The sequence below is a fragment of the Melopsittacus undulatus genome, chromosome 10, assembly GCF_012275295.1.
Source record: "Melopsittacus undulatus isolate bMelUnd1 chromosome 10, bMelUnd1.mat.Z, whole genome shotgun sequence".
NCBI classification, from domain to species: Eukaryota; Metazoa; Chordata; class Aves; order Psittaciformes; family Psittaculidae; genus Melopsittacus; species Melopsittacus undulatus.
Window position 1 is genome coordinate 31,066,629 of NC_047536.1, and position 15,717 is coordinate 31,082,345.

Here is a 15,717-nt window from a genome sequence, read left to right on the forward strand (position 1 = left end):
AGCTCTTCAAGTACCATAATTTCAAGGACTCACCGAGCCCTGTCTGGCTGGGCTGGATGGGCAGCCATAGGCTGGGCAGGTATGTGACAGTGAGAATAGGACAGATAGCTTGGAAACCATGCTTTGTTCCTATCTACACTGCATTGCAGCTGTCTCCTCCATCCACTTCCTTTCAGTTGCCTCCTGCTCTGCCCACAGTTCAGGCCAGTTTAATCTCTCTGCTGTTAAAAAAGGGACCGAAAAGCAAATATTTGCAGTCATTGAAGTATCTGTTACAACAACAGAGGCTTTTCAGCTCACAATGAAGATGTGATTCAGTCTCCCTGAAGTGGAAAGAACCATTTCCCACCAGCTCCAGCAGCCCCCAGGTCTGGCCCCATCTCCCACTCACAGTAGATGAACACAGCATCTGTGGGTCCTCCAGGAGGGAAGCATCAGCAGCTCTCAGCCAGGGGTGGAGAGGAGCCCCTGCTGAGCAGGATGTTCTTCAGGCAAGGCTATCGTCTCCTGCACTGGAGGCTTCATATCCTGCTCAGTGTCTAGAGCTGCAGATGTGGTCTACAGGAGGTGGTGCTGTAAGGGAATTCAGTGCAGCGGGTCTGAGTGTGCACATGGGCAGGTCCAGAAGACAGCTCCAGATGGGGTTCAGAGTGGTTTGGGACACACAAAACTGCCATAAATCAGGTCAGGTCAGAGACCTCAGCATCACCAAAGCCATTGGGAAGAGGAAGGGCAACGCTGGAAAAACACAAGCTGAGGGGAAGGAAGGTAACAGGGCAATGCAGCAAACCCAGCCCCTTCCCCTGCATCCTCTCCAGGCCCTGTTATGATAATCTGCTAACCAGGGTCTTCTCCTGCTGCCCATTCCAGTGGGAGCCATCCACCTCCCTGCCATGGTGCCCAGTTTGGGGCTGGGAGATGCAATGGGGCCCTGGGAGACCTCCCTTCCCAGTGTGAGAGCTGCAGGATCATGGATTTGGGAGATTTAATTTCCAGCTTTTTCATCCTTCCAAATTAAAGAGATGATGGGGAAGAGGCTTGTTGGGTTTTTCCCTTCCCTGACCCCACATCTTAGGAAAGTGCCAAGGATTGCAGAGAGTAATCAAAATGTAATGAAAACAGTTTAATCCATCTTATAGGGCAGCCAGCTCCCAGGAGATGCAGCAAACAGGGCATCAGCTCTCTCCAGGAGAGCTCCCTATTTGTCCCCACAGCCCCTATTCCCTGACCCTCTGCTTCTTGAGCTGTCCTGAGCCAGCAAAGCACCCAGCCCCACTCTTCCCTTGCAAGACAGGCTTTCCTTACTTTGCATTTATTTTCATTCCTGTTATTTAATTTCATTCCATTTCCCTATTTATTTTGGGTCCTAAGGCAGTTTCACTTCATCCTGAAGCCCAGTGAACACAAAAGCAGTGATGCTAATCTGTGCTATGGCAGAGCAGTCACGGGGCTGAAGTCTCTCGCAGGAGTGCCTGGGAGACTTTAGCTTCAAATATTGATTGCCCTTTGTAGGAAAAGACGTATTTACTATCAATATCCAGAGACATCCCATTATAATCAAATCAGTGCTGTGTTGTCTCCTTGGGGACTGTGTGACTCCTGCAGCATAACGTGATGGGAGAAGCACAGCATCCATCAGAGCTGGGGTGGCCTCAAGTGCACAAGCCTGAGTGAAGGACCTTGCTGGGAGCCTGGAGATGGGGCATGGAAGGAAAGGGGAAAGAGGCCACAGTGAGCAGAGCTGAGCCTGGGCAGAGCAGGGAGGGTTTGGGCTTCACCTCCAAGTCAAACAAGGCTGAGGTTGCCTATTTGTGGCTAGATGGAATATAAGGACCAGATGGATGGCTCAGTCTGGAGTCCGTCCTTCTACACCCCATCCTTCTCTTGTGTCCAGAGGGTTTCCTTTCTCCTGGGGTTTTTTGTCACCTCTCTTTAATGACTGTGCTGATGCCAGCTTACACACTGTAATACAGAGCTGCCTGGCACATCCATGAGCACTTCTGCAGCCAGCACCCACTGCTGCTCCACCAGCTCACATGGGTGCTGTCCCATGGGCAAGGGACTCCAGAGAGGCTAATGCACCAAGCTGCTGAAGAGCACAAGGGGAAAAGGATGGCACCCACAAGTACCATAAGCGGCTAGTGTTGCACTGGGTGTTTTGGCAAGAGAAGCAGGTTTGCTTCTCTCCCTGAGCTCAGGCCAGGATAACAGCCATGTCCTCATCCCCAAAACATGTGGGATCCTAAGAAGACCCACTCCATGGGGCCATACAGCTTCCCCAGGCTTGTTTCAGGAGAGGTGGGACCCCAGGAGCAGGGTTTGCAGGATAAGGAGCAGGAGTCTCTGTCTGTGCTCACTGTCTTCAAACCACTGCTTTAGAAAGACCAGCTTTGCTTTGCCAGCCCACTGGGAGTAAGAGTTGGATGGAGACTTTTTAAGCCATGAAATACGTGGCACTTTTTCCTTTGTGCCTCCAAACAATCACTGAAAGCCCCAGCTGCTTTTCATTATTAATGTGCTTTTCCCTGTGCAAGGAAGGAAAACAAGTATGTCAAGTCCTATCGCTCTCCACCGATTGCTGACTGCTCCCTGCACCAGTTTGGTCCTCACTGTGTTTGGTGACCAGACTGTGTGCAGGAGGATGAGCTCCTAGGGGGAAACCAGAGTCAGATCTGTGGCTGGGCAGGGAGAACCCAGGAGCCTCAGCTCTGCTGCTCTCAGGACACACCATTGTCCTCCTTGTTCCATAGGAAAAAGCAAATTAGGGCTTTCTTTCTCACAGACTCCCTGGAGGCTCTGAGGTTCAGGCACTATTTTCCCTTCCAGATGCGTTTGGGGAATATTGGATCATCCTGGGGTTGGAAAATGCATACACCTGTCATCGCAGCCCCCAGAGCAGTCCCTTATCTTACCAGCTTCATGGCCATGTTTTGGGTCCCCGGATTTTGAACAAGCAGGATTTTGAACAAGTAGCCTGGGATTTCAGCCCCCAGACTTTTACACCTGTAGGATGCTTCAGTGTTTGCGAGTTGCCATTAAACAACACTCAAGCTAAAAAAGGTACTAAGAAATGACACTAAAAACTAAAAGGGATAAGAATCAGTTTATTTGGGTTTTAAGCATGAAAAATCAACTCACTGATTGACAGCTCATTGTATGTTCATTGATTTCCTTCAAGCAGCCCCAAAGACTTTGTCTTTTCCCCCTGTATAACCCAGTGCAGACGAGGATCCCTTTGAGCCAAACAGGATAGGGTAAGTGCACTGGGGAAGCCTTCAGTGAGGAGCTCCCTTGCCCTAAGGGGACCCTCTGTGTCCACATGCCCAGGAGTGATGCAGCGAGGCAGGAAAGATCAACTGAGCAGCAACCAGCTTCTGAGGTCAGGCTTCGAGTGTTCAGACACACCTCTGCTCTCATTGCAGCTACTGAAACCCTTTCCTCTGGGGTAAAACATGCCATAAACCGTGGCGTTTGTTGGAGAGGAGACGTCTGACATCATATCAGATTAGTGCAGCTGCATGCGACACAGAGAACAGGGCTGCCAGCCCCTTCCGAGATCCAGGAGCCACAGAGCAGGATGCAGGAAGATGGGATGCTTGGCTCCAGCCTTCCCCTGACTCAGGCAAGGCCCATGTGCAGGGTTTGACAGCAGGTTTTCCTCCAGCCTCCTGAACAAATGGGACAGGAGCAGTGATTTGCTGGCAGTGCCCCTGCTAGCCTGTGTTACACTGCCTGGGAAGGGATTCTGTTAAATAAACATGTGCAGAGACCAGAAAAAATAGCATCAGCAGCAGTGCTTAAGCAGGCTGTGGTTGAGCACTGAGACACAAGTGCTTAAACTGCAGCTAGGAAGAGTGAATCCTTCCCTCCTCTCCTGTACCCTGTTCTCTCCAGCACCATGTCTCACGTCCCTTCTCCTCCCTTTCTGCCATCTCATCTCCCTCCCATCCTGCTTCCATCCCTTAACCTTGGTGGCAGTTGTTTTCAGAGCTGGACCAGCCCTGGCAAGGACACCCCACTGCAGAGAGACTGCCCAAGGGGCTCTCAGCAGGCTCTGAGTGTCTGTCCTCTTCCTTCAGGTGCAGGGGAGTCTGCAGGAGAGCAGGGCCAGCTCCTGCAAGGGCTCTGCCACACCAACCCCAAGCAATGGTCTAGGAAACACTGGGACCATGAAGGGCTTAGGAGATAACAGAAGCCGCCACCTTTCTGATAACCTGGACTCCCCTCAAGACTCTCTTTATGCCCCCCAGGACAGGAACCCCTATCTCCTCAGCCCCACCGACTCCTTCACCATGGACCCTCGATTCCCAGCCCAAAACACCCTCCACGGCGACTGTCTCCTTCCACTCAACAACCAGATCTCCAACAGCAGCACATTCCCGCGCATCCATTACAACTCCCACTTCGAGGTCCCGGATGACAACCCTTTTCCAAGCCATGCCCAAGCCACTAAAATCAACCGCTTGCCTGCAAACCTCCTGGACCAGTTTGAGAAGCAGCTGCCCATCCACAGAGACGGCTTCAGCACCCTCCAGTTTCAGAGGAGCGATGCAAAGCACCGGAGCGAGAGCCCTGGGCGCATCCGGCACCTCGTCCACTCGGTCCAGAAGCTCTTTGCCAAGTCCCAGTCTCTGGAGGGCCCCACCAAAGGCAACGTGAATGGCAAGAAGGGGACAGATGATGCCAAGCAAAACCGGAGGAGCAAGAGCAAAGACCGGGCGAAGACCTCCGAGCCCAAGCGCAGGACCAGATCCAACATATCAGGCTGGTGGAGCTCAGATGACAACTTAGACAGTGATACCTGCAGCTACCGCAACCCAATGGGCCTCATGACACTGGGCAGGCAGCCGGACCACAGCCAGCCCAAGTACTTCATGCACGCTTACAACACCATCAGTGAGCACATGCTGAAATCCTCCAAGAGCAATAACGACCTCAAGGTCACCCCATGCACCAATATCCCCATCAACAATGACTCCAACTACATCAAGAGGGGCTCCTGGTCCACGCTGACGCTCAGCCATGCCCGGGAAATGTGCCAGAAGGCCTCTGCCACGATCGACAAAGCCTTGCTGAAATCCAAGTCCTGCCATCAAGACTTGGCCTATCACTACCTGCAGGTGGGTGCAGTGAGGGCTTATGGCTTCTCCTTGCAGGGAGAACACAGGAAAACAGGGAACACCTCTCGGCAGGGGCCCTATTTTTCCCTATTGAGCCCTATTACCAAACAGCTCCTGATGGTTCAGCTTTCATCTCAAGTCACTTTGCCAGGAGAGGCCTGGGTGGGTTAAATTCACCTTGGTCCCAGGGATAGCCCTATGGGGGCACTGATGCTGGTGGGTCCAGCTCTCCCAGTGCTGCCCCAGGACACCCAGCCCCTGTGCTGGACCATGGCAGCATGGGAAAGTGGCGATGTGCCCGCACCACAGCCTCAGCACCCTGATCCCTGTCTGCTGTGGGGCCTCAGCACAACCCCACTGCCCACCAGACCCTGCAGATGCTGTGGTGGGGTGGACTCTTGGGCAGCCAGGCATGGAGCTGCCCACATGTACCCATTACCACTCGATGCCCATCCATCTGGGTACACCAAGGGGCTGTGGCTCATATCCCAAGCACCGCCACCATCCCCAGGTCTGAAGATGACCAGTGATAACTAATGCTTACCCCCTTATATCCACGCATCACAAGGATGTGCCGACATGCCCAGTAAGCCCTGCTCTACAGAGCTTCCCCGGAGCGCTGGTAGGACCTGCAGCTCTGCAGGGCATGGCTGCCTTTGGCATGTGGGGCAGGGCTGTGGGGCCAGGAGGGCAGTGCCAACCTCTCTGCTTGCATGGCACAAGCCTGCATGGCTAATGCTGGTTTGACACACACCAAGAGCGCCAGGTCACAGCACTGCCTGAAGAACATAAACCCAGCTGTGCCCTAAGAGGGAGGAATGAAGATAAATAAGCCAGGCCTGGCTGGGGGGTTAAGGGGGGACTAGTCAACGTATGTACGTCTCCAGCATCCTTTTTAATGCAAAGGAGTCATGGGCTCCCCTGGCTGTGGCCAGCAGGCTTAGAAGCTTTAAAGAGCAATGAATTATTGCAGCACACCCTGCTCCCAACAGCTTGCTGGCCATGGCTGCAAATCAAATTGCAGAGGGACTTAACTCCATCAGGAATGTCATCAGGAAAAACGTTCTTGGCCTGGTTTCTCTTTCTTTGCCTCCCTCCTTATAAGAGGCTAAAGAGCTGCAGCCAGAGCATCTGCTGGCACTGATACCCCTCTGGGTGCAGTGGCAGAGCCCAGTGCAAGCAACCCAAATGCAACCGCGGCAGTCCCTCACCTTCGGGGTTTGGCCATGGCTGGGGGTAGGAGACTGCCCCGCTGGTTATTGCCCTGCCATGTAACGAGGTTATTGCCCATGTAATGAGCCTCCGTTTCTCGACAGCCTGACGGAGGGCTGTGGGCGCAGCTGGGTGGCGTGAGCCCGGCCAGCAGCTGGGCACCCCAACCGCTGGGCTGGGAGGACACGGGGGGCACCCCGCCGCAGCCGAGCGAGCCCCCACCGAGCTGGGACCAGCCCCTCAGCCCTGGGCCGACCGACGCGGGCAGCGGCCAGGTAGGGATCTTGTTTTGAGGGGAAGCTTTTGCCCAGCTCCCTCCCAGCCCTGACCCTCCTGGGACCATCGGACAGGGTCGGCAGCCTGCGCCACCGGACTCGGAGCGGGAGCAGCATGGGTAGGGAGGACCCAGCACTCACTGTTGTCATGGATGGAGAGGCATCGGGAGATGCTGCGGTGTGAGCAGCATCCTGAGTGACTGGGGCAGCCCCTGCAGCCACCAGCACCTCGCCTGCAAAGCCAAGACCCCAGGCACCCAGTCCAGAAACATGAGGTTTGGTGCTCCCATAACCCTACAGGTCACAGATGCTCAGGCTGAGATCGTCCACAGATGCCCAATGTAAGCCCCAGAGGGCAGGGCACAGGGTTCAGGGCCCTCAGGGCAGGATGGGGTGACACATCCAGGCCCCTGTCAGCATGGGAAGGGGACTAAACTGGTGATGGAGGAGTCACCTCTAGAGCCCACTCTGTGGGAAACGTCATCTTGCAAAGCCACATGTCCCCTGCTACCTGAAACAGGATGAGCCCACTCCCTGCCTCTGCCATGGTGAGAGTTCACAGGCATCTGCCTGCACACAGAGCCCCGTGCTTGGGGGACACGGAGGCCCTGCCCTGCTGTGGATGGTGCTGCTGCTAGGCAGAAACAGCTGGTGGGTTGCAGAGGTGGGGAAGTTCCCCTCTAACATGAGGGAGGGCAGGAGGTGTGGGATGGGGACAAGCAGGACCCCCCAGCCTCCTGGCTGGAGTAAGCCCCCAAAGCTGCCCCATCTGCAGGCTCTGGGTAATCTTGGGGCTCATTGAGGACTGCCAGGGGTCCATATGATGCTTCCAGGCCCATCTCCAGACCCAGACATTGGAGCTTAGAGTGGGTGATCACCCAGATCCAGGTCCAGCTCTGTCCTATCAGGACTGGGGGTTTCTCAGGAGCAATCCCCAAGGCAACAAAGTACTGTCCTTAGAGCAGTCCCTAAGGAAGGAGGCTCTGCTCCTCTTCTGCCCTCTTCTCCCCTCCCTAGGAGGTCAGGATCCCAATGGCCAAGCAGCGCCTTATAGTGAGAGATGCCCAAGGCAGGGGGTGAATGGGAGCAGGGGGCGCTGAGCAGCACCTCTGCCCCAGGCACAGACTCAAACTCACATCCATGGACACCAAGACCACATGGAAGGGACAAGCAGTGTCGGGGCTTCCAGAGGACAGTTGCACCAAGGGCACCATCATCCTGATGCATCATCCAGATCAACCTCCCCAGTCAGAGCACAACGAAGATTCCTTAACCCCCAGTAGCCCCCAAAATAAAGTCAGGATCCAGATGCTGCTGCCCTCACACCAGCCCCACAGAGCTCCCATGGGGCAGAAAACCCAGCCAAGGTCCTTCCCAAAGGCTGCCTTGCCTAAAGGACAGATGGGACCCACCGGCAGCCTGAGCTCCAGCTTCTTCTCTTGAGGCCATACCTGAGACCACACATAGCCCTGGGGACACCACGAGGGATCCGGCCCCGGAGGGAGCAGCAGTGTCCCCGCATCGGTGCTGGAGCCTGGCTGCATGGCACGTGCATCCCTGCACGCTGCATCCAGCCTCGGCACGTGTGTTCCTGTGTGGTGCATGTCCGTGTGTGCTGGGGCTGGGCTGCATGGCAGAGCTGGCACACGTGTGAATGGAAGCCGGGTTGCTCTGTGAGTGTCTCATCCCCCAGACCTCCCCAAAGCAAGGGCAGCTCCGGGATTGGAGTTCTCCTCTTCCCTCCTCTCTCCCCTCTGTTAATGCTCCAGGTGACTGGAGAATGCCCCAGGCAGAATTAAGGCAGGAAAAACCTCAGTGTGGCCCCTTCTTCCCTTTCCCCTCCACGCTCAGAGAGCAGAAGAGCCAGAAGATGCTGATTCTTTGCAATGTGCAGTATTGTGGCAAGGTGGTGACAGCGGAGCCCAGCTCCCAGGGACACGTGCCTGAATCCCGCAGGCCTGACCCTGTATAGGAGAGGGCTGTGCAGTGCCCTGGCCCCTGCTTGGCATGTCTGGCTGTTGGCAAGCTCTCACCTCAGCCAAGGGCTGCAGACCCCAGCCCTCTTGCCCAAGACCTTTGCAGGCAGGAAGCTGCAACTCACCCTGAGGAGAAGGCAGGCAGCAAAATGCAGCCCCAAGTCAGACCTAACACCAATGCAATGGGTATAAAAGTGCTTCTCAGAGCTCCTGCCTCCTTTAGGAAAGATCAGAGCCAACCACCCCAGTGACTGGTAGGGTCCTTCCCATGGCAAGATCATCCGAAGCCAGCAGGACCCCTCCTCACTGGCCTCAGGGACACTCAGTGCAGGCAGCTGGGCTGGGGCAGAGGGAGCCCTCACACCAGCAGAGAAAGGGCTTCCTGCCCTTACTTGTGTAGGAACCTGCTGGATAACACCCGGTAGCCCGGAGCCGGGCATCCTTGCCAGCAGCCAGCCCAAAAGCCATTGCCAAGCAGGAAGATTGCAGGAGGGAGAGTGGAAGGAGCTGGGAAGACCAGCGGCAGCAGCAGGTTTGTGCCTCATGTGTGAGACTCGCTCCATGTTGGTCCTCACCTGCATCCCACACACAGGTAACACAGTGCCTGAGCCTCTGTTCTGTGGCACCCAACAATACGGGTCCTGGCTCATGGGTACAGATCATGACGGGAGCCCCATCACTAAAGCAGCCCACAGGCTGCTTGGGTTCTGTTCCACACCCTGCTGGGATCATGTCCTGCCTTCTCCCACCCACACACAGCAAGAAGGCTGGCATGACATGGGCTACTGTGGGCAGAAGAGAGCCCTGAGTGAGCTAAGCTGCTGCACATGGATTGAGCCTGCATCCCACATATGCCAGGCCCTCTCAGGAGAACCAGAAGCCACTATGTGCAGATCTGAAGCTCATCTGGAGATGTTGCACCCCAGCAGCAGCAGACGGCACCCTCAGGCTGGCTCTGGCTCCCACAGAACGTGCCTGCTGTTGAACACGGAGGAGAACAGGAACCACGCAGTGCTTGACAGCTCTGGCTCATCACAGTGAGCTGCAACACGGCTCTGTGCATCCCCAAAGCACTACACAAACACCGGCTGATTAATACTATGGCCCCTTGGGGAGCTGGGCAAATCCAACAGCTCCATCCAGCAGCCAGTGTGGATGCTCTCAGCAGCACAAGCTGTGCTCAGCACAAGCTCCTCTGCTGCTCCCCATGGCAGTCCCAAGCCAGCCTGCTTCCCGGTGTCTGCGTGGATTGCACATTGCTGCATTCCTCACATCTTCCCTTGCTTCTCCTTGACCACATCTCCTCATCTCAGGGGCAGGTCAGAGGCTGGCTGCAAACCAAGTTAGCCACGAAACCAAGGCTTGTTCCTGGCAGCTCAGGTTGCTCCATCTCTGCTATAAACGGACTTGTGAGGACCTGGCTTGGCTTCAGAAATGACTTTCATACACTCAGAGTCACACTGAGCTCAGAAACCATAGAGGCTGTTGGACCTAGGGAAGGTCTGAGCTCTGATCCACAGGTCTACAACAGCTTTTGACTGCCCTGAACAATGTGAGCACTTCACATTCCATGAGCGTGGGCTTTGCACTGTGCCACTCCTGTCCCAGGGCCCAGCACAGAACTGGTGAGACTCATCCCTCCCCGTTATGTCTGGCATTGTGCAGCTTGTGTCAGCATGGTCCGGTGTGAAGGTGGCCTGCGGTGGTGGGGGGGTGAATGGCTGTGGGTAGGTGTGCTGCAGCAGAGGCAATCAGGGCTGCCTGGCATGAACTGGTAAGGGAGGGTCGGAAAGGAATTGCGCTGCCCATTCCCACTGCTCCAGCTGAGGCTCCAACAGTTGTCCTCGACACCAATGCCCCCAAGTCCCCATGATCCCGCTGGTCCCAGAGGTGCCGTCCCCCACGTCTGCTCATGCTCCCCTTCCTGTTGCAGGTGCCTCAGGGGGAGTGGAACAACACGCTGTCTCGGGACAAAGACAGCGAGATCCCGTGCCGGCGCATGCGGAGCGGGAGCTACATCAAAGCCATGGGGGATGATGATAGTGAAGACTCAGAAACCAGCCCCAAACCATCCCCGAAAACTGCAGCTCGGAGGCAGAGTTACCTCAAGGCCACCCAACAGTCGCTGAGTGAGCAGAGCACCACACAAAGGTAATGCTGGTGCTCCTCCAGGAGCTCTGCTCCAGTCCCCATGGGCCAGCCAAAAGGTGATACATCCTGAGGCCAGGGAAGGTGACCTGAGAGGTCTGGAACTATTGAGGGAGGAAGGACCCACAGTGGCTTGAGGCAGCAGAGCAAGGGGAACACAGCAAAACCTGGCTGGGCAGGAGACTGGTTCTTGCAGGATGGGGTCTGTGTGGCTGACACACCAGAGGTGATCCTGTGCAGTGTCCTCACCAGCAGCTCTGCATCCCGGGACAAGGCATTAGGGGTTGGAAGAGGCTGTCAGTGTTGCAGGTGCTGCAGCTCAGGAGGAGCAAAGGGCAGCAGGAGGAGGTAGGAGCCACCATGGATGAGCTGGTGATGTTCAGCAGACAGAGCCAGAAGTGGGGGTACTGCAGGCAATGTGGGGACCCCTCTGGTAGCCCCAGATTGCTGACCAGATGTTGCTTTCTGCTGAGAGATGGTGACGAAACTAACTGTGGGGAGCCCTGGAAATGCCTGCTCTGAATCCATCCCTGTTCCCCACCTTCACATCCACTTCAGGGGGAGCAGAGTTGGGTCCAGGAATCTCTGATGCAAAATACTTGAGAGACAGATTCTTTCTATCTTGTGGTCCATTCAGGTCATGTCCATCAGGGTATGACCTCCATGGGGCTGCTGGAGTCTGGCCAGAAGCCATGGGCAGTGTGTAGAAAGCCAGAGTAAGGTGTTAGAGCAGGAGAGGCAGAGCTGGATGAGCTGTGGGTGCAGCTCCATGGGAGAGGAAGGATCCATGCAGGGCTGGGCTGCACACGGGCGTTGCAGGGAAGGAGGGGGCCCCGCAGCCCTTGGTGCTGAGCTCCAGTGAGGAATGTCGCATCCTGCTGTGCCCATCATCCTCCAGCATGGCCGGTGAGGTCTTGTGCCGGGCACAGGACAGGCCCAGCAGCAGCAGAGACAGCACCAGAGCATGATCACGGCTGCCATCTGCCGACCACCACCTCACCCCCCCCAACCTCGAGGAGCTTTTTGGATGCTGTGGCCACTTTGGCTGCTTTAGAGCCTCCCTGGGAGGCCTCGCCAGCCTGGGATACCTGTGGGATGGTAGTGGGGACACCGTGCCCTATGACAGCCCCTTGGTGCTGGGGCCGCAGCAGCACCGGACCTGTGGTTTGGGACAGGAGGGACTGCAGGGAGGACAACCACAGCCTTAGCCAGGACAAGGCACGGATGAGTGGGACATGATTGGTCCTTGTGAGAGGGGCTCTGCCCTTCCAGAGGCTGTTGCCTGCTTTGTGACTTGGCTTCCGCATGGGCAGGCTGCGAGGGGCAGTCAGGGTGAAGCCCAGCGGGAGGAAAGACTCATCACACACCAGGATGTGTGTGCCACAGTCCTGCCTTCTGTTCCAAGAGCAGAGCACTGGGTGCCCAGCATCACCTCCGTGCTGCCCCATCTGCCTGTGCCTGGCAGAGGGTACCACAGGCAGGGGTGATCTGGCTGCTCTCCTGGCAGGGCAGCAGCTCCAGCACAGCCCCTGGTGCTGCGGACACCCCTGACACCCTCTTTGTCTGCTGGCAGGAGCCTGGACCGCCTGGACTCTGTCGAGATCCTCCTACCTCCGAAGTTCCCAACCTGGGAGGAAGAATACAACCAGATCTCTGACAGCATCAACGAGTCCAGTTGCATCAACCAGGTGAGATGCCGGAATGCTGAGCACCACTGCACCAGTACCCCCAGTGAGAAAGGAGGCCAGCTGAGGGCAGAGAGGAACATACTTTTCCCCCTTCAAAATAAGGCACCAGCTGCACTGTGGGAATTGCACATAAACCCTGGCAGCTTCATCAAAGTATCAACACCTGCTCCTTAATTACAATTCATATCAGACCCCCCTTCCCCTCACTTTGCCTCCTCTCAGCACTGCTGGTGCAGCTGAAGCTACTCTGCCATGGCCACAGGAGCGATGTTTTACAGCAATGGGTGAAGCTCAGCTCTGCTCTGAGCCCAGGATCCCACCATGTCACCACCCAGAAGCACCTGTAGTGGTGCTTGCTCCTGCTGCAAGCTCCTTGTGCCCACTGGCTGGGGCCCTGCCATCCAGCCTGGGACCCTGCAGTTGGTCACCAGCGACAACAACCGTGCATAGCTTTGAGGACCTCATCCCTCCTGCAGCAGACTGGACCCAGAAACAAGATGCCCATAATTCAGGGACTGTCCTGCCAGCTAGCTGGGGACATCTCCCTTGGATATCCCTGTTTCCCATGGGAAGAGCAAAGCTGAGGATGCTGGTGAGGCGCTGATGGTGGCTGGCAAACCCCTTGCCACTTGGTGGGCTCATGCCCTGACCCCAATCTGCGGAATGCAGTCAGTGCAAACTGGTTTTAACACCCCATCCCACACTATGCCCCCTCCTTGGGATTACTCTGGAGCAGCTATAAGCCAGGAAATAGCCTATACCAGGATGAGGCCTCTGCAGTGTTCCCATGTGCTTCTCAGCCAAGGGGCCTGTCTTTTTGGTACACAAGTGGATGTCCCCAAGGCACCAATGGCTCCACAAGCTTCACCCAGCCCTTTTGCTGTCACCCTGGGCCTCTGCCCCATCATGTGTCCGTTCATACATGGCTGCATGGGAACATGTGCACACACATGCCCCACTGATGCTGCCCTGCTCTATGCACAATGATCCCTGGTGGCAGCATGAGGCTGGGGTTAAAACAGCAGGATGGGCATCACAAAGCAGAGCATGCAGGAGGGTGAGTAGTGAGTGCCCACGCTCAGTGCAGCAGTGTGGGGCTCTGAGCTCTCCTCTGTCCCAGCCCAGCCTCTCCCATCCCTTGGCTGGTTTCTCCTGCTGTCACAGAGCAGCTGGAGCCCTTGGGGCAGAGCTTTGGGGCACAGGGCATTGCTCGCGGGCATACGTGTTCCTTGTGCTCAGTCTCGTCCCTTGTACATCAACAGCAATGTGCTGGGTGTCTCACTGCACAGAGAAGGGGTCAGGACCGTTGCATTCTTGTCCTTTGCATGTAAATCCGTGGCTGATGCTAGGTCTCTTAGTGAAGACAGGCAGTGGGCTCAGTTTGTGCTCTGTTCCTCTCTAAAACTGCCATGTAGCAGTTGAGGGCAGCAGCCCCATGAAAACATCAGAAGGGTCTTGGAGCTGGAGGATCTGAGCAGCCCACAATGTGGCAGCACTGGGATTTAGAGGTCTCCCAGGAACTGCATATCTGTTGGTCCAGGATGAAGCTGGTACAGCCACCGATGTGTGCGGGTCTCATCCTCCAGCAGGTCTGACCTGCCCTTCATCCAGTGCCAGAGGTAGTTCCTCTCCTGCCCTCACTTCAGTGTGACCTCCAACACCTTCCTTTTGTGTCCAGCAAGATACCAGTGTCCTCCTACATAGAAGAATCCCAGGTCTGAAAGAACTCCACTATGCTTGGGCTTGTCCCTTGCAAACCTCTGAAGTCTGTGGTTCACCAGGTGTGCACATCAGCATCCATTTATCAAACACCAAGGGGCCAGAGTCACCTGGTGACCCCCAACACTGCTTATCCACACTTTGAGCTGCACCCTGTATAGAAGGGCTGGACCCAGCCCCAGAGCCAAGCCTCTTCCTTTGGGTACACTTTGAACCTGGATTATTCCCAAGATGGGTCATTTTGGGCAGCTTGTGCTGGGTAGAGCTCAGAGAGTGGATGTGCTCTGCAGGCCAGGGATGGAGAGAAGGCGAAGGCATTCATTCCCATAGGCAGTGTCTGTTGGGCATCTGTCCTTATGCAGAGTGTGTGCTGTGGCTTTGCTATGGAGAGAAGGTAGAATCACTTCCGTGTGGCTTTTCCTGATGCAGGGACGGAGGCCATAGCAGCAAAGTGGCCAACCCCACCCCACTGGGGTGAAGGAGAGTTTCCCTGACATGAAGCACTCAGACTGCCCATCCACCCTAGCTCTGTGGGCTGTGGAAGCCCATGGCTGCTCCTGGCCACACTGTGATGTGCTGGCCAATGCCAGGGGCTTCACAGAGGTGCCAAATGGGAGCCACACCAGTCCTTGTCCAGCAGCCACAGGCAACCCATGTGCGCCAAGGGGTGTTCCAGCATTGTCTGTCCCAAGTGTGCCCTGTGTATATACATGGATCTATGGTGCATACAAAAGGCTAGATGCATCAGTAGCTTCTCTCCGTCTGGGAGGCGTCCCGTGGAGCTTTGCCATGCCGTGTTTGTGCCGCTGTCCGAGGAGCCTGTGCGGCACCGTGCTTGGCATCTTATGAGCTCTGAAGTTTGTATTCAAGTGTCAGCAGCTGTAGCTCTGACAGCACCCCTCGTCCTTGGTCCCTGTGCAATGGCTGTCTGTGTGAGGGGCTCCCCTGCTCTTGGCCTTTAACCTTCTCCAACTCTTTCTTCCAGATCTTTGGACCCCCCTCACTTATCCCTCAGATATTTACCCATGGAGAGCAGGTACCGTCCCGCTGGTGTTTCCCTCTTCCTTCTTCATAGAGCTTTCTTGGGTCAGCCCTGGCACCCACGGCAGGGTGCAAGGCAGGCTGTGGGGTCAGCCCATACCCGGGGCCAGCAGCAGAAGGAGGAGGAAAAAGATGAAGGAGAAAGAGGCAGTGCTCCCAACTGGGCCCTGCAGGGCAGCTGGAGAGCTTGGCTCCCCTGGCCCCAGTGTGGGGTTAGGGACCCATAGGTTTAGGGAGAAAGTAGATGAGCTTTTTGAGCCAAACCTTGTGCAGCTCAGGTGCCAATGCTGGGCAGAACTGTCCTTGAAGGCAAAGAAAGGGCCAGAAGAGATGGAAATGAGCAACAGGGCCAACCTCAGCATCTCTCATCTGTATTTCAGAAGGGTCTGACTCTGGTTTAAGCCAGGTGACCCTCTCCAGAGCCCAAATTTGACCAGCCACTGCTACTGGAGAGGTGGCACGGCTGGGAGGGCAGTGGGGGCAGCAGAGAAGCAGGGAGTGAAGCCCCTGTGCAGCTCACACCTGGCTGCAGCCACCA

General features: G+C 56.1%; 1 protein-coding gene across 1 annotated transcript in view; it reads left to right on the plus strand.

Annotated features, from left to right (window-relative positions):
* Window positions 1-4,169: 4,169 nt before the first annotated feature.
* The window catches only part of DLGAP4 (DLG associated protein 4), a 50,753-nt gene continuing 39,205 nt past the window's right edge, over window positions 4,170-15,717 (plus strand). The window contains exons 1-5 of the mRNA XM_031047035.2: window positions 4,170-5,120; window positions 6,437-6,607; window positions 10,517-10,734; window positions 12,305-12,419; window positions 15,124-15,174. Of these exons, the coding sequence (XP_030902895.2) occupies window positions 4,170-5,120; window positions 6,437-6,607; window positions 10,517-10,734; window positions 12,305-12,419; window positions 15,124-15,174 (1,506 nt within the window). The remainder of the gene's footprint in view (window positions 5,121-6,436; window positions 6,608-10,516; window positions 10,735-12,304; window positions 12,420-15,123; window positions 15,175-15,717) is intronic.